This window comes from Syzygium oleosum, unplaced genomic scaffold (genome assembly GCF_021117445.2).
Source record: "Syzygium oleosum isolate NSW1041296 unplaced genomic scaffold, Sole_v2.1 Sole_v2.11, whole genome shotgun sequence".
In the NCBI taxonomy this organism is placed as follows: Eukaryota; Viridiplantae; Streptophyta; class Magnoliopsida; order Myrtales; family Myrtaceae; genus Syzygium; species Syzygium oleosum.
The window spans coordinates 1,325,243-1,344,804 of NW_026607495.1; the positions used below are offsets into that span (position 1 = coordinate 1,325,243).

At 43.7% G+C, this 19,562-nt stretch overlaps 2 protein-coding genes across 2 annotated transcripts; one reads left to right on the forward strand and one right to left on the reverse strand.

Moving 5' to 3' along the window:
- Positions 1-2,325: 2,325 nt before the first annotated feature.
- Positions 2,326-2,769, reverse strand: LOC115668835 (cysteine proteinase inhibitor 1-like). The gene has a single exon (XM_030590207.2). The coding sequence runs from the start codon at positions 2,767-2,769 to the stop codon at positions 2,407-2,409; it is 363 nt and encodes a 120-aa protein (XP_030446067.2). The 3' UTR covers positions 2,326-2,406.
- Positions 2,770-9,409: 6,640 nt separating this feature from the next.
- On the forward strand, positions 9,410-9,973 carry LOC115689339 (cysteine proteinase inhibitor 5-like). The gene has a single exon (XM_030615347.2). The coding sequence runs from the start codon at positions 9,537-9,539 to the stop codon at positions 9,894-9,896; it is 360 nt and encodes a 119-aa protein (XP_030471207.1). The 5' UTR covers positions 9,410-9,536; the 3' UTR covers positions 9,897-9,973.
- The last annotated feature ends 9,589 nt before the right edge of the window (positions 9,974-19,562 follow it).

Here is a 19,562-nt window from a genome sequence, read left to right on the forward strand (position 1 = left end):
AAAAGCTCTTTCTATTAGCTGAACTGTGGTTTCCTAATTTAAGTTGATTTTCTAATCTGATTTTTCCTAATTTAAAGTTTCTTAATGTGAAGTTATTTATAGCGTTTCCTAATTTAGTGTCTTAGTCCTTCAATAAATATGGATCGTGCTAGCATGACCACCCTGTCAGTTTTAGAAATGACGGAGCAATAGTTGCCACAAGTTTTGCAACTGAAAGACTGGAAACCAACCAAATCAATCACTCTTTATTTTCATACCTGTTTTTTTAGAATAGTTTCGTTCTCATCCGTTTCTATCATTCCATCTCCTCAAAAATAACTATGACCATTAAACCCACCTTTTTGTCTAATAGTTCCACCAATAGATATATTTTCCGTGAAAAAAAATTAAAGTCTATTAACCTACAAAATTAGACTTATTTAGAAAGTACCAATACATTATCGGTGTAATTTATTCTCTACATAAGCGGTTCTCAAATCATGATACATAATTATTATTTGCGTTAGAAAATTATTCTTACGTAAGTTAAAGAATGCTTTATAAAATGAAAAAAAAAAACTTTTGTAAGAGGGAAAATATACTATGTTACCTGTGAACAGTATAAGTTCTTCAATTTATTCGTGTAATGCCGACTAGTCAATTTACTTGTGTGTTTTACGTTAAAATTACGACTTACATTCACACACACACACATATATATGTATAGTCAATTCGTGCGTGCTAGTGTGGCTTTGAAATGGACCATGCTAGTTTAAGATGGTAAAGGAGTTACATATCATCTCAATATTGCGACTCCCCGAGGCCGGCAACCTCCGCTGGGCCTCGTCGCATTGGTGACAAAATTAGGGTTTTATGTTTTCGAACGACGACTATGTGATATGGGCATCCCTCGCTTGAGGCCGATGACCTCCGCTGGTTATCGATGAGGCTCGACAGAGGGAAAAAGGAAAAAATAAAAAAATAAAAGAAGAGAAAAGGAAAAAAAAGGAAAAAAAGGAAAAGAAGGAAAAGAGAAGAAAAGAAAAAAAGAAAGAAAAATACATCGAAAATAGTTAAAATATTAAAAATTATTCACGTCAATGTTGGAGATGCCATGTGGATAGCTGTGGTGTCCATGTTAGTGATTTCTGAGTAAAATAGGCTGAATGGCCTTAATTAGCAAAACGTGAAGATCTTTAGGACTCTATTGATAAAATTTAAGTTTTAAAGACTAACTTGGCGAAAGTGCAATAGGTTTAGGACTTTTTGAACAATTTTCCGTAAAAAATTCTATCAAAATATCTCTAACACAATCTCTAACATAGGAAATTATGTTAGAGAAATCCCTAATAATCTCTAACATGCCCTCAAATTCAAGGTAATTAAGTCAGCTTCAGTTTGAAATCAAGTATATCAGTGTCCATCGGCTAAGACTTGGAGGATGAGGCGGCGTCCACAGTTGTTTATGGCGAAACTTCTAAATCTAGTTGGTTTGATAGCGATGAATGTAGTGGTGGTGTAACAACACGCGAAATGTCTTCCATATCTAGCTGGTTTGAGGGTGGCAAGCCTAGTGGTGGTGTAAAGACAAACGAAACAGCGAGAATTGGAGGGGGCAAGTGGCCAATGTGGCTGCTTGCGAAATAGTAAATTAGCAACACATCAAGCGTCCTACACGGCTAGCTTGGGAAAATTGTTATTGGGCAATGCTGCGCGGCAGGCATCGAAAGCCACCTCCGTGAAAAATAATAAATGCTCGACTAGGTGATGTGCAGTTGTTGCTGTTGGCATCGAAACATAGCCATCATGGAATTAACTCGCCTAAGCACTTCCTCGTATGAGAGTTTTTCGTATGGAAAGAACACTGTTGAGCGACAAATTATTAAAAAAAAATCCCTAATTATCCCTTACACTTGTCTTTCACCCAAAGTCATCTGAGTTTTCATCAAACGGGCATCACCAAACGCCAGAAGTCAAGAACTTACCTTCAACAAATAATATTTCATCTGATACAATGCTTTTCCCTTATTTCAAGTCTAACATAGGTCTGTCCCTTCCCTATAGTTCACGTGAGCAGATACCAAAGTGATATCCATTAAATTTACTGGTCCCTTCGTCAAAGATCAACATTCGAATATTTCAATGCACTCCTCGAAGAAAAAGAAAAGGTTATATGCAAATTTCTCATCTCAGCTCACTTAATCTGATCCACCTTCACGAAATTCTTGCATGTTGCATTAAGCTAGATCAGACCTTTAAAAGCAAAAGCAGAACAAGAAAAGGAAAGGTAAACTTAGGCTCCCTCAAATTGCACCAAATGTTTCAAATAGAAATGGGCCATCAGATCAGACTAACAATTTCAATTCCAAATATGAAAACCAGATCTTGTTTTATTCTCAAATTACTAAAAGGGTTGACAACACGACCTCACACGTTGCCCTGAACGGGCTCGAACGACGTGAGACTCCTGACATGCTCCCACGGCTTGTCAAAAACGACGGCCTCAAAGCTCTTGGTATCAGCCCCGTCCTTGACCTCGATGACGAGCCTGTAGTTCGTCCCCGACACGACCTGCGTCTCGCCCTTCACCACCTTCTCCAGCACCAGCCCTGTCTTGGCCTCGTCGTTGTGCGTCTTAACCGCGAAGTCAGCAATCTCCCCCACGTAAGGGTCGCTCAGGTCATTTATTGGGTTCCAGCCCCCATCCAGCGCCGCCCTGCGGGCAGCCTGGGTGGCCGAAACTTGGAGGAGGAGGAGGACGGCGGTAGCGGTGAGGATGAAAAGTCTCATTTTCGGAAGATTTGGGCTTCGGGTTTTAGTTTATGTAACTGTTTTATTGGGTCTCCTCTTGGAGCGTTGGGTTTGACAATTGTGGAGGTTTATTTATGCTTTATATTTCCTGGTGTGGGCTTTGAACTCGAACGCTTATCTTGATGTTTTCTATGGGTGGTGGGTACGTGTATTTATAGGTCATGGAATTGAGAGAATCACGAACACTTCTAATTGTGTGATTTAAGAGAGAATTCTCTATTTTAGGGATCAACTTGGAAAGTAAAATCTATCCAGGTTCAGAAGTAAGTATATTCATATTCAAAAAGTAAAATCGACTTAGGTTCAGAAGTAAGTATATTCATATTCAAAAAGTAAAATCGACTTAGGTTCAGAAGTAAGTATATTCAGATTTAGAAAGTAAAATCTACTCGGTTCAGAAGTAAGTATATTCAGATTTAGAAAGTAAAATTTACTCGAGTTCAGAATTAAGCATATTCAGATTCAGAAAATCTAATCTACTTGGGTTCATAAGTAAATATATTTTTAATTCAGAAAATGTAATCTACTCAGGTTCAAGAGTAAATATATTCAAATTTAGAAAGTAAAATTTACTCGGGTTCAAAAGTAAATATATTCAGATTCAGAAAGTAAAATCTACTCGAGTTCAGAAGTAAATATATCATATTCATAAAGTAAAATCTACTCGGGTTCAACAGTAAATATATTCAGATCGATAAAGTAAAACCCATTCGAGTTCAGAAGTAAGTATATTAGATTCAAAAAGTAAAATCTACTCGGTTTCACGTGTAAATCTACTCCGGTTCATATTCGTCATTTTCACTTCCCAAACATATCACACTTTAAGGAAGCCAATCACACACCTTTTGAATATGTATGAAACAAACAAAATGAATCCAACAATCACCATATCCATAATATTATACCACATCAAAATGACATATCTCAACCAACCATGCTTAAAATTGTTAAGTAGATTGAACTAACTTAATGTCTAGAGTCTTCATTTACCTCTTAAATAAAATCTGGAACAATCGGATGCCTCAACTACCTTCTAACTCATGAAAGATAAGATCATAGGAGAATCTGCTTCTCAAAATGGAAAAATAGAGTGATATGGCGGGGTACCATTTGAGTCTAATGTTACCAAGATTAAAACGATGACCATGAGTAATTATTAGATGTAAGGCTGCATGTAAATTACATGTGGCCATGTCTCACTTAGTTGATGACCAAGTGGGAGAATAATTAGATGACTAATGCTTTATGGTGATGACAGTTAGTCTTTAGGTTTCAAATTAGCATGAGTCTCATCTCGGAAGAGACACATGGCTTTGCATGTATACTTATAAGGGCATGTGAGTATCATGTGTCAGGATTAAAGGATATCCGCTCACGTGAACTATAGGGAAGGGACAGACCTATGTTAGACTTGAAATAAGGGAAAAGCATTGTTTCAGATGAAATATTATTTGTTGAAGGTAAGTTCTTGACTTCTGGTGTTTGGTGATGCCCGTTTGATGAAAACTCCGATGACTTTGGTGAAAGACAAGTGTAAGAGATAATTAGGGATTTTTTTTAAATAATTTGTCGCTCAACAGTATTCTTTCCATACGAAAAACTCTCATACGAGGAAGTGCTTAGTCGAGTCAATTCCATGATGGTTGTGTTTCGATGCCAAAGGCAACAACTGCACATCACCCAGTCGAGCATTTATTATTTTTCATAAAGGTGGCTTTCATCGCAGCATCGCCCAATAACAATTTCCCAAGCTAGCCATGTAGGATGCTTGATGTGTTACTAAGTTACTATTTCGCAAGCAGCCACATTGGCCACCTGCCCCTCCGATTCTCGATGTTTCGTTTGTCTTTACACCACCACTAGGCTCGCCACCCTCAAACTAGCTAGATATGGAAGACATTGCGCGTGTTGTTACACCACCACTACACTCGCCGCTATCAAACCAACTAGATTTAGAAGTTTTGCCATAAACAGCTGTGGACACCGCCTCATCCTCCAAGTCTTAGCCAATGGACACTGATATACTTGATTTCAAACTCAAGCTGACTTAATCACCTTGAATTTGAGGGCATGTTAGAGATTATTAGGGATTTCTCTAACATAATTTCCTATGTTAGAGATTATGTTAGAGATATTTTGATAGAATTTTACTGGGAAAATTGTCCAAAAAGTCCTAAACCTATTGCACATTTGTCATTTCAGTTCTAAATTCAATTTTGTCAATTGAGTCCTAAAGATTTTCATGCCAATTGAGACCATCCGGTCAATTTTGGACAGAAATCGCTGACATGGATACTGGCTGTCCACTTGGCATGTCTGGCATGACGTCAACAATTTTTAGCATTTTAGTTTTTTTCGATTTCTTTTTTTTCTTTTCTTTTTCCTTTTCTCTTATTTTCTTTTTTTTCTTTTCTTTTTCCATTTTTTCTTTCCGTCCAGCCTCGTTAATGGCCGGCGAAGGTTGCCGGCCTCCGGTGAGGGATGCCCTGATCAGACTGCTATCGTTCGGCGGCCTAAAGCCCTAATTTCATCACCATTGCCTTCGACATCAAAGAGGATCGGAAATTCACCATCTCTGCAAATTTCTCTTCGATATTTCCAGTCTCTATAGGTGGCGGATCATGCTGTCATGAGTTTAATTGTGGACTCGTACAAGAAGTTCATTTAGGCCTTCAAGCTCAAGCCCCTTAAGCACTCCCCCGATGGCCATACCCTAACCCTAACCAAACTCGTTTGCTACCCCTCCCACCTCTCCCCAATCTCATCCGTCACGGCAACGCCACCGTCCACCTCTATGACCTGACGGTGGCCTCCTCCCTCGGCTCCCTCCACCACCATTCTACTATGGTCACCAATCTCTACTTCTGCACCCCCTCCACACCTCTCGTTCCCGCGCGACTTCCTCTCTGCTTTGGCGAATGGCTCAGTGTGCATCTTCGACACTCATCCAATAACAATTAAGGTTTCCAAGAAGGGCGGAGTCAATAGCCTCTTGGTGCATCCATTTGGGGAAGCTAGTGAATTCACTAGAAGCGTAAGGGAAAAAGGGAAAAATAAAGAAAAAAAGAAAAGAAGAGAAAATCCAAAAAGAGAAAAGGAGGAAAGAGAAGAAAAGAACAAATAAAAATTTTTAAAAAATGTATTAAAAGCGAAACATATACACAAATAGTCGATAATCAACATAATATTGCCAAAACATTTTAGGGTGAATGCCAGTCTTGATTACTGAATTTTAGCATGCAACCGAGTCGTAAAACTTTTATTTCAATTATTCGATGTACTAACATTTCATTGTATTTTAATTGGTTCCTTTGGCCATAGTTTATCAATTCCTTGATGAGATGCTAATATGGAGGAGACGTGGTCGGCTCTATGATTCCCATATCATTGCCATTTAACCTCCACCTCAATAGTTTTCCAGAAAGCCCGTCAAATTTTGTTGTGAAAAAAAGGAAAATTTGGTGCATTAAGTAATTAAAATCAAATTTCATTATTGTGATTGTAAAATTTACTAACAGATTAATGACCATTATTGAAACTTGGACAAATATCTAAGTTGTCCATATGGGGGCATAACCACCATCGACAATGACTTTTACCATAACGGCCTCAACTAGTCATGAGATCGCAACACATGTCCATTTTAATTTGTATTTGACCACCTCCAAAGAAATCCCTCACCTAAACCCTAATCTCCTCCTCCCTCCCTCCCTCCCCCTAGCCCAAATCCCAACCAAGCCACAGCCACCTCTAGCCACCGTCGTCGATGACAAACACCGTCCCTCTCTCTCTCCCTCCCTCACTAGTCGAGCATTCATAAGTATCAAGCTCGTTAGACGTGACAAAGGTCAATAAATTTTGCCCTCCCTCCATTGAAGTTTTTGGCTTCATCGCCATCAAGAGGCACACGTCGAACTCACATGATCACGACTTGGATGAACCCAATCAAATATATTCTAAGTCTAGGCAAGAATTATTATAATCTCCTCCTTCATTAGATGTAAACCGCGCTTTTCAATAGTTGTTTCATAGGTTTTTTATACATAAATAAAAGTCATGTATAAACATTTGAGCACAAAGATCACATCAAGGTATTTATATACTAATGTAAAAAATCTTGTGGTTTATGTTGAGGTACAATATTTCTTTGATAGAAAGGAGTAATAATGCATATGATTTAATATTAGGATAAATAAAACGATGAAAGAGAACACAGGGGAGGTGAGAGCGACAAGTGTTAACGACTTTGAAAGGGGACTCGAGATCCGATCGGATACCGCCAATGGGCTACCGTGCACCTATGACCACCAAATCGCTCCCCGAGCACGGACGGACAGCCGTTTCCCGCGCGTGACCGGCATGACCTGGCGTTGGATCTCTCGCGGATCATGATGTAATATCGCATCATCACGTCCTTAATTAATAAACTCTGAACAAATTAATAAAAAAATAATGACACAAATTGTCTCTAAACTTTTGCTCAAAAGTGTAAATGTGATCCTCGAACTTTTAATTTGGTCAATATGATCCTTGAATTTTAGCCAAATGTGCAATGTCATCCTTGAACTTTGAAGTTATTTAATATAATCTCTAGACTTTTGGTACATGTTCAAATTAGTCCCTAAACTATACGAAGATTGTTCAATATTGTTCTTACATTAATTTAAATTCTAGGACAATATTAAACGTTTTTTATATAGTTTAGGGACTAGATTAAATATGATTCAAAAGTTCAAAAACTATGTTTAACAAATTGAAAGCTCAGAGATGACATTGCATATTGAGCTAAAGTTTAAGAACCAAATTAAACAAATTATAAGTTGATGGACCACATTGCATATCAACAAAAAAATTCAGGACCATTTATGTCATTTTACCTAAAAAAAGGGAAAAAATAATTAAATGAAAAAAATGAACTACGTGTAAATCAAAAGAAGAAGATCTCTCTCTCTCTCTCTCTCTCTCTCTCTCTTAGAATTCCTATCTCGCCATGCCCGATATGTTCTTCGTCAAATTCAGGCGTTGGAGCTCGAAACCCTAGGAGGGGATTAGCAGGCGGTGGCAGAGGCCGAAAGGACTAAATTAGTACAAATGCAAAAGATTTAGGAATTAATTAGCAAAAGAAAAATTTATGACTGAATTGGCAAATTTGCAATAAGTTGATGACTTTTTTGGTAGGTTTGCCAATTTTAAAGTTGACAAAACTAAAATGTTGTCACATTTCATGTATTGTTTATATGAATGATGCTGTATAGTCATTGACGGAATCTTAAGTGAAAGTAAAAAGTTTGATAGAAGTTGGATGGACCTTCATAAAAAGTGACCAAAGTCTGGAAGAACGCGAAGTTTGTGAAGACTTGGAGGTATTATGACAAAGTGAACAATTGAGTGAAATCTCGATCACTAATGTATTAAGGAAGAAGAAAGGGAAAGTTATCTAAAAATTCCTAAACCTGTTGTACGGTTGTGAATTGAATTGAATTTTTTTTAAAATTTGATCAATCTAATCCTCAACATTTAGACTATTTTTCAATATAGCTCTTTTAACCAATTTTAGCCGCTCACGTGGTGATTCAGTCAGTGTCGGTCATCCTACGTGACATGACCGGCATTGACATAGCCGGCTTGACATGGATGATATTTGCAATTTGTTTCCCTTTTTTCTATTTATCCTTCCTTTCCTTCCCTTTTTCCTTTTTTTTTTCCTATTTTCCTCCACCTGTCGTTGGGGCCTCGGCAAGGCCATGCAAGCTGTCGTTGTGGCTGGCAGCAAACTCAAAACTTTTATTTAGGAAAATGCTTAGGTAACCGTCCGTGGTCATCAAACCAACTAGATTTAGAAGTAAATAATCTTAAACTACGAAAATTCACATTAAGAAACGTTAAACTAGGAAAAATCAGATTAGAAAATCAACTTAAATTAGGAAACTACAGCTCAGCTCATAGAAAGCGCCTTTATTCTTCAACTTAGCGAAATGAACTATGGAGTCATGTTGTGCCCGAAATGCCCCTTTGCTTGTATTTAATGGAATCCGAAACTCCCGTATTACTCACATACTTAATCGGGACTGGATTAAATAGAAAAAAAGAAAAAACAACATGGAGGTGAGGAGGAAGAATTGTAAACATGGAAATGTCACATGGACTGGATTTTTTTAATAATATGTCAAGTCATATAAAATTTTTAATTATAAAAGCCATTTATTATTTTTTGCTGGAATTTCTCGCTGTTGGTACTTAAGTGATCGTTTTTTCTTTGATTTGTCACTCAAGTGATCCGGCAAAAATTTTTTGCACTAAAGTGAACGTTGTACACAACTTTTGACACTCCTAATGTCCTTCTCCCTGTATTGGGCCCGAAATATCCCTTTGCTTGTATTTAATGGAATCCAAAACTCTTGTATTACTCACATTCTTAATCAGGTCGTCGTGGCTTCCGTCAAATATCAAGCATTGATTTCCATAATCCATGAAATAATTACCTTGCCATATATTCTAAGTTGACCCTAAAACATATATTTTTCCCAAATCACACGACTAGTGTCCGTGATTCTCTCGATTCCAAGACCTATAAATACACGTACCCACCACCCATGAAAACATCAAGATAAGCGTTCGATTTCAAAAAGCTCACACCAGGAACATAAAGCATAAATAAACATCCACAATTGTCAAACCCAACGCTCCAAGAAGAGACCCAAGAAAACGGTTACCAAAACCAAAAACCGAAGCCAAAACCTCCGAAAATGAGACTCCTCATTCTGGCCGCTGCCGCCGTCCTCCTCCTCCTCCAAGTCTCGGCCGCCGGGGCTGCCCGTAGGGAGCTGATCAATGGCTGGAACCCGATAAAGGACGTGAGTGACCCGTACGTGGTGAATATCGCTAAGTTTGCCGTCCAGATACACAATGACAAGGCCAAGACGGGGCTGGTGCTGGAGAAGGTGGTGAGGGGCGAGACGCAGGTCGTGTCGGGGACGAACTATAGGCTCGTCATCCAGGTCAAGGATGGGGCCGAGACCAAGAGCTACGAGGCCATCGTTTTTGACAAGCCGTGGGATTATGTCAGGCGTCTCACGTCGTTCAAGCCCCTTTTGGGCAACGCATGAGGTCGTGTTTGAGAATAATTGATGTTAACCCTTTAGGAATTTGGCAATAAAACAAGATCTGGTTTTCATTTTTAGAATTGAAATATTTATTCTGATGTAATGTAGGGTTGAGCGGTTCCAGGTGCACCTGGAACTTAGAACCTATGTCACGCCCCGAACCCCAACGAGCTCGCGGCATCCCCTGCTCCGGTCGAAATGATGCGACGTCCCAGGAACGTCGCCGACCCAACCCAAACATCAGAGCCACATGCGGAAGCGAATAACAAAACCCCGGACAAATAATGACGACAACGGGGTAGAACAACAGAACAATCCAGCAACCACATATTCATACAACACCAAATATACAAACATCATATTCCAGACATAAATACAGACTAACATCCTCAGTCACCGTTTAAACAAAAGATCGAGGTCTGGTTAACTTAACTTCCCTATGGGTCAACCCGATTTACACAACCCCTAAAATCTTAAGGAAAAACCTAAGGATCGCCCTCCTCCGTCTGCTTCCGAATCTCGGCTCGAATCTCGGAACTCACTGCAGCTCCACTTTGGGTACCAACAGTAGCTCCCGGACTTCCAAAAAGAAAAGGCGCACTTCCCGGGTTTAGGGCCGGGGTTCGAAAGTGACGGTTATACAACCGTGAGACGAATCTCAATAAGTGTACAACCCCAAACCCCACGTAGGCACTCACGTACCGCCCGACGAAAACACACATAACACACAACGATCGGCCAACTAACAATCACATGCGACCCTACCTGGAATTCCTCACGCACGTCCCCGCACGTTAGTCAACCACACATCCAAGATGCCACGTAAATACATCACGGCGTGCCCGATTATAGAGCAAAACCCACTTGGGCACGTCCCATACCATGCCTAGCAGTTTTACCCCATAATCGAGCATCACACCACGCGATACAAACACACTCGCACACCAACTCACACCACGCGTCACTTTCTTAATTTCACTCGTCCCGCCAATTCTTGTTCATTCTCAACCTTTCCACCACTACCGCGCCCGCGTAAACGCATCGAGGCCAAACGGTCTTCGACCTCGTCGGGCATCGCCACCCGTCGGGCCGGGCATCGTCACCTCGTCGGGGACGGCATCGTCCCGCGTAAACGTACACGCCTCGGGACGGAATCCTACACACACTTTCCTTCTACCGCGCCCGCGTAAAACGCATCAGGCCAACGGTCTTCTGACCACGTCAGGCATCGACACCCCGTCGGGCCGGGCATCGTCACCTCGTCAGGGACGGCATCGTCCCGCGTAAACGTACACGCCTCAGGACGGATCCTTTCCAACCAATCTCACATTTCCATATCCTCGTTCCACTCAAACCACACTTACACACAACCAGCACACGCACGGCCAAACATACACGCCTCACACATTTATAGCCACACACCAAATTCACATCTCACGTACACTTCACAAACACGCATTCTCATCACACGGACACCACATGATCACCCACACTCGGCACACGAACTCAATGCACATTCACATGTCCACGCCACCACACCTCACGGCCACACACACGGCATAGCGCCACATTACATTCGGCCCAATCACAAACTAGAACAAGCCAATGACAGCAAACTACACAATTAATCCGATAAACCCAATCAAACCAATACATTTCCAATTAATCACCCATTTAATTCCCGATCGATCCTCGACATCACCGCCCTAACTCAGCATTCCTAAACCACGAATTTCGTCACCCAATCAGCCCACAACCTCCAAACATTCAGCCCCTAATTTAGTCCCGAAGACAGCCACGAAATAACCACTAACAGTCCCTAAAATCACTTAAACCGAATACTAAACGAGTCTAGAAATACCCGAGGTCCTAAATGACATTTGGGGAAAACACTTACCCAAAAAGGCGACACAGAACGGGGCTTGAACGGGCCGGGACAGCGGCAGCAGCGTCGCCGGCGATGTACGGACGGCGTGAACAGTGTTCCGTACGGACGCGATGAACAGTACCACTCCGTACGGACACTGTACGGACAGGCTGGGACGGTGGCCAAAGAGGTGCCGGTGACAGCCGCGGCGTCCGACGGTCCGGGCGTGAACAGTGATCCGTACGGACGGGGTGAACAGTACCCCGTACGGACACTGTACGGACTACGCTGGACGGCGACGTACGGCGAGGCTGGACGGCTGGGTGTCGACGGAACGACGATCGGAGCTCCGGCGAAGCTCCGGCGGTACTGTTTGCAGACCGGGAAAGAGAAAAACAGAGAAACAAGGCTGTTTTGGACAAAACTGGGGCTGTGGTGGCTGCACAGAGGTGGAAATGGTTGCTGGTGATGTTGGCTTGGTGGGGGCAGCACCGCTGGTACTGTTCCGGCGTGAACATACCGAAAATGGCGAGAAACGGACTGCGGAACAGAAACGTGAAGAAGAAGAGGAAAATTCTGGGGAAAATATGGCTGAATGGGTCTGCACGAGAGAGAGAGAGAAGACTATCTGGTCAAATGGGTCAAAGATAGCTTAGTGGAGTCCAAGTGTCACAATCTAGGCCCATTGGACAATTTTGCCCCTAATCCAAGGGCCCAAATTTGATCCAATCCAATAATTTAGGGGTAGAATGGTCATTTGCTCTTAACCATGGTTGACCAGACCTGAGTTAAGCCTAACTCACCTTGGTTAATCCCAAAATTAAATCCAATTTTCGGAATTAATCAAAAATGGCCTAGGGGCATTTTCGTAATTTTCCGATCCCGAACCGAAATTCCAATTTTTGCACATACGCGTTCCATATATGCGTGGCCAACATAATATGGCGTCGGAATCGCGAAATTCATCGCGCAAGCCCTCGAAAATCCACGTCAAAGTCTCGGGAATAAAATAATATTATTTTTCCAATTTTTGTCGAAATTCCAATTTTTGGCCAAAACCACTCTAAATGTGCGTGGCCACCCCAAAATGACCTTGGCCGCGAAAAATAACCTCAAACGGCCTTCGAATCCAGCCTCGGTGCCCACAGGGGCAAAACCGTAATTTTTCCGGCCCCGGACCGAAATCCATTTTTTTGCAGAAATGGGTGGCCCCAAGGTTGGCCAAGCCAAAAACGTCATCGGCCATCCAAAATTGTCACTTTCAAAATTCTCGATTCCCGGGCCCGAATTCCAAGAAATGACTAAAATCGAGCAATAGCAACTTTAGCTTATCTCTGGCTAACGGGTGGCTCATTGGGATTACGCGCTCTCGACCCATGACCGACACTAAGTCAAATCACGTTTAAGTTTGCTCGAACCAAGACGACCTCGATTGTCATATAATTGCGAGGGTCTGTCGCTAGTGCCCTTTGGACACGATCAATCAAGTAGATCGGTCTCGGTTGGCTCAAAACATTCCCTCGTCAATCCATATGGTCGAAGATCGAACCCAGGTCGAGTTCTTTGGTCGTGCGAACTCAATCCCGTAATAGCCTTACCCCTAAGGTTAGCATCCCGTGAATGCGCATTTCCGGGTGAGATTTCACTACAAGTGCATTGGCCAAAATATTCATTTCATAGATCCCGGGAAAAGGATCGAAAATTCAGACTGTTACAATTCTTCCCCCCTAATAAAAATTTCGTCCTCGAAATTTACAACTATACCTGCTATCCAAACAGGTGGGGGAGATGACGTCTTATTATCCTTACTTCCGTAATATTCCCACACAACTTAGACCAACGGGACCGTCCTAATCCTTAAAACCTGTTCCTTCACATTTGCCCCTAAAATCCAATATACATATTCCCAACATATCCTCTACAGTCCGTATAGTCCTTCCAAACTGGTCATCCAATAAGATCTCTTACTTAAGTCCTGTCAACAGCGCAACTATCGAGGTTCCTTCTCGACTCCTTACAATCTCAAATCTAAGGTGTCCAGCCAGACCAAACTGAATCACCCTATTGCTGCAATCCATTACAGCATTCTGTTTAACTAACCAATCCAAACCCACGATCAAACCGAAATCACACATAACTAACAAAGCCAAATCTATTCCGCTTTCTACACCACCAAACACCATTTCACAGTCTGAACATCCCAACAGCATGCACATCTTATTCATCAATGGCATAATCACACACGCTTGTACTTCTAGAAACAATTTCAATCCAGCCATATAACAAATCAAACAGACGCAAACGAGTGCAACGCCCCGAATCTATAAAACAAATGCCACCTAATTATACAAAGAACCATACCTGGGGTTACGCCTGGCGCATCCTCAACTCCTCTCGCGTCAAGGCGTACACACGTCCTTGTGCCGGCGGTCCGCTCGAATTAGCCGGGGGGGCACTAGTCGGATTCCCAATCCGAGGTGCCTGCACTGACGGGGGTGGTCGAACTTGAAGATTCGGGCAATTCCTTATGTGATGTCCCATTCCACCACACCCAAAACATGCCCCAATCACACTTGGGCAGGAACCATTCCCATGGTATCTCCCACATCGTTTACAGGCGGAATTAGACGAATATGCCGACTTTCCAATATTCCTTCTTGCCGGAGGGACAAAACGTCGATTTTCCATCATCGGCCTTTTCCCCAGCTGACGATCGTCCCCGGCTGAGATATGTGGTGATCCAGACGCGACGTTTCTTTCCATCATATCCTGCTCAATAATTTGAGCCCGCCTATACATTTCTCCATAATCCTTAATGTCATGCGATAATATCAGACTCCGAAGATCCGGCTTCAGTCCATCCCGGAATCTTCGCGCTCTATCTCTCGGGTTCTCCACCATGGTCGGTGCAAACTCAGCCAATCTCGCGAACTCGGCCTCATACTGATCCACAGTCATTTGTCCCTGGCGCAAGCGCATAAATTCCATCAACTTCTTTTCTTGCGCATTTTCCGAGAAATATTTTTCATAAAAATTCTCTACAAACACAGCCCAAGTCGGGGCCGTTCCTACAGGAAACACTCTACCTTCCACAGCATTCCACCAATCATTTGCACCCTCTTGTAATTGATAAACCGCCAATGTCACTTTCTCCTCCTCGGTGCACCCCAAAACCTTAAAAGTTTTCTCCAGTTCTTCTACCCACCTTGGCGCAACCTAGGGGTCACCACGACCATGAAATTTAGGCGGCTTCAATTTCATAAATTGCTCTACTAACTGGGGCATTTGCCTAACCCCGGTTGGTTGAACCTGCCCTTGATGGGCTTGATTCCCTCCAATACCAGCATTTTCATTCACTGCAGCTGAATGCAGCCTCAAGCTTGGGCGGTCGCATTATCTCGCTCTTGGGCTTGCCGATCCAACATATTCCCAATCCTTTCTAATACCCCGAGAACTCCTTCCATTCGCGGATCTTCCCGAGCCTAGTATCGCTCCGGGGTCCCTTGCGGCTCTAACACCCGCTCCAGGATTTCCTACTATACCAAGCATCCATACCCGGATCCTCTACGGCTCTAGCTCTAGCACGACCTCGACCTCGACCCCTTACTCCTCTTCCTGCACCCCTTCCTTGGCTGCTCATTGTATCAGCTTCCTACTACTCTCTTACCTGCTATAAGTCCACACGGGTATCAGAGGTCTAGGCCAACTATACTAGTCTAAACCCTAGGCACAACACTCGACAACCAGCACTTAACAACCAGCAACCCACCATCAAATCAATCACCTAACATCAAACCAACACCATTAAACACCCAACAGGGATCTCGTACTCACCTCAAGTCCTGCCGCACCTTCGTCTCAACCATCAATATAACTACAACAAACCACTCAGCAATCACAGGCACGTACTCACAAAACACGCACAATTAACATAAACAGGCATCTACAAAGGGCTCCCTAACTGGCTACCCTGCAGTCGTCGCTCCTTATCACTCCAGGTCTCGACCTTACTGATATCGAGCTAACCTTGCTCTGATACCAATTCAAACGGGGATGTCACGCCCCGAACCCCAACGAGCTCGCGGCATCCCCTGCTCCGGTCGAAATGATGCGACGTCCCAGGAACGTCGCCGACCCAACCCAAACATCGAGCCACATGCGGAAGCGAATAACAAAACCCGGACAAATAATGACGACAACGGGGTAGAACAACGAACAATCCAAAGCAACCACATATTCATACAACACCAAATATACAAACATCATATTCCAGACATAAATACAGACTAACATCCTCAGTCACCGTTTAAACAAAAGATCGAGGTCTGGTTAACTTAACTTCCCTATGGGTCAACCCGATTTACACAACCCCTAAAATCTTAAGGAAAAACCTAAGGATCGCCCTCCTCCTGTCTGCTTCTGAATCTCTGGCTCGAATCTCTGGAACTCACCTGCAGCTCCACTGGGTACCAACAGTAGCTCCCCGGACTTCCAAAAAGAAAAGGCGCACTTCCCGGGTTTAGGGCCGGGGGTCTGAAAGTGACGGTTATACAACCGTGAGACGAATCTCAATAAGTGTACAACCCCAAACCCCACGTAGGCACTCACGTCACGAAAACACACATAACACACAACGATCAGCCAACTAACAATCACATGCGACCCTACCTGGAATTCCTCACGCACGTCCCTGCACGTTAGTCAACCACACATCCAGTATGCCACAGAAATACATCACAGCAGCGCGCGTGCCCCGATTATAGAGCAAAACCCACTTGGGCACGTCCCATACCATGCCTAGCAGTTTTTACCCCATAATCGAGCATCACACCACGCGATACAAACACACTCGCACACCAACTCACACCACGCGTCACTTTCTTAATTTCACTCGTCCCGCCAATTCTTGTTCATTCTCAACCTTTCCACCACTACCGCGCCCGCGTAAAACGCATCAGGCCAAACGGTCTTCTGACCTCGTCAGGCATCGCCACCCCGTCGGGCCGGGCATCGTCACCTCGTCAGGGACGGCATCGTCCCGCGTAAACGTACACGCCTCGGGACGGAATCCTACACACACTTTCCTTCTACGCGCCCGCGTAAACGCATCGGCCAACGGTCTTCGACCACGTCGGGCATCGACACCCCGTCGGGCCGGGCATCGTCACCTCGTCGGGGACGGCATCGTCCCGCGTAACGTACACGCCCGGGACGGATCCTTTCCAACCAATCTCACATTTCCATATCCTCGTTCCACTCAAACCACACTTACACACAACCAGCACACGCACGGCCAAACATACACGCCTCACACATTTATAGCCACACACCAAATTCACATCTCACGTACACTTCACAAACACGCATTCTCATCACACGGACACCACATGATCACCCACACTCGGCACACGAACTCAATGCACATTCACATGTCCACGCCACCACACCTCACGGCCACACACACGGCATAGCGCCACATTACATTCGGCCCAATCACAAACTAGAACAAGCCAATGACAGCAAACTACACAATTAATCCGATAAACCCAATCAAACCAATACATTTCCAATTAATCACCCATTTAATTCCCGATCGATCCTCGACATCACCGCCCTAACTCAGCATTCCTAAACCACGAATTTCGTCACCCAATCAGCCCACAACCTCCAAACATTCAGCCCCTAATTTAGTCCCGAAGACAGCCACGAAATAACCACTAACAGTCCCTAAAATCACTTAAACCGAATACTAAACGAGTCTAGAAATACCCGAGGTCCTAAATGACATTTGGGGAAAACACTTACCCAAAAAGGCGACACAGAACGGGGCTTGAACGGGCCGGGACAGCGGCAGCAGCGTCGCCGGCGATGTACGGACGGCGTGAACAGTGTTCCGTACGGACGCGATGAACAGTACCACTCCGTACGGACACTGTACGGACAGGCTGGGACGGTGGCCAAAGAGGTGCCGGTGACAGCCGCGGCGTCCGACGGTCCGGGCGTGAACAGTGATCCGTACGGACGGGGTGAACAGTACCCCGTACGGACACTGTACGGACTACGCTGGACGGCGACGTACGGCGAGGCTGGACGGCTGGGTGTCGACGGAACGACGATCGGAGCTCCGGCGAAGCTCCGGCGGTACTGTTTGCAGACCGGGAAAGAGAAAAACAGAGAAACAAGGCTGTTTTGGACAAAAACTGGGGCTGTGGTGGCTGCACAGAGGTGGAAATGGTTGCTGGTGATGTTGGCTTGGTGGGGGCAGCACCGGCTGGTACTGTTCCGGCGTGAACAGTACCGAAAATGGCAGAAACGGGACTGCAGAACCAGAAACGTGAAGAAGAAGAGGAAAATTCTGGGGAAAATATGGCTGAATGGGTCTGCACGAGAGAGAGAGAGAAGACTATCTGGTCAAATGGGTCAAAGATAGCTTAGTGGAGTCCAAGTGTCACAATCTAGGCCCATTGGACAATTTTGCCCCTAATCCAAGGGCCCAAATTTGATCCAATCCAATAATTTAGGGGTAGAATGGTCATTTGCTCTTAACCATGGTTGACCAGACCTGAGTTAAGCCTAACTCACCTTGGTTAATCCCAAAATTAAATCCAATTTTCGGAATTAATCAAAAATGGCCTAGGGGCATTTTCGTAATTTTCCGATCCCGAACCGAAATTCCAATTTTTGCACATACGCGTTCCATATATGCGTGGCCAACATAATATGGCGTCGGAATCGCGAAATTCATCGCGCAAGCCCTCGAAAATCCACGTCAAAGTCTCGGGAATAAAATAATATTATTTTTCCAATTTTTGTCGAAATTCCAATTTTGGCCAAAACCACTCTAAATGTGCGTGGCCACCCCAAAATGACCTTGGCCGCGAAAAATAACCTCAAACGGCCTTCGAATCCAGCCTCGGTGCCCACAGGGGCAAAACTGTAATTTTCCCGGCCCCGGACCGAAATCCATTTTTTTGCAGAAATGGGTGGCCCCAAGGTTGGCCAAGCCAAAAACGTCATCGGCCATCCAAAATTGTCACTTTCAAAATTCTCGATTCCCGGGCCCGAATTCCAAGAAATGACTAAAATCGAGCAATAGCAACTTTAGCTTATCTCTGGCTAACGGGTGGCTCATTGGGATTACGCGCTCTCGACCCATGACCGACACTAAGTCAAATCACGTTTAAGTTTGCTCGAACCAAGACGACCTCGATTGTCATATAATTGCGAGGGTCTGTCGCTAGTGCCCTTTGGACACGATCAATCAAGTAGATCGGTCTCGGTTGGCTCAAAACATTCCCTCGTCAATCCATATGGTCGAAGATCGAACCCAGGTCGAGTTCTTTGGTCGTGCGAACTCAATCCCGTAATAGCCTTACCCCTAAGGTTAGCATCCCGTGAATGCGCATTTCCGGGTGAGATTTCACTACAAGTGCATTGGCCAAAATATTCATTTCATAGATCCCGGGAAAAGGATCGAAAATTCAGACTGTTACAACCTACCAATGGGAATAGGTTTCTCATTTTTTGGAACTTAGAACTTACCCTACATACTATGGAACCTAGCATGGTCCATTTCAAAGCCACACTTGCACGCACGAATCAATTATATATAATAATAATAATAATAATAATAATAACCAGAATATTAGAAAAGGTTATGACAAAAATAAATCCTTTAAAAAGTCCTTCCAAAATATTGAATGCTACAATTGTGGAAAGAAAGGACATGACATACTACCAAATATTGCAAAATAAGTAAAAAACTTAACGAATTAAATCTAGACGAGGAAACTCTTAATCAT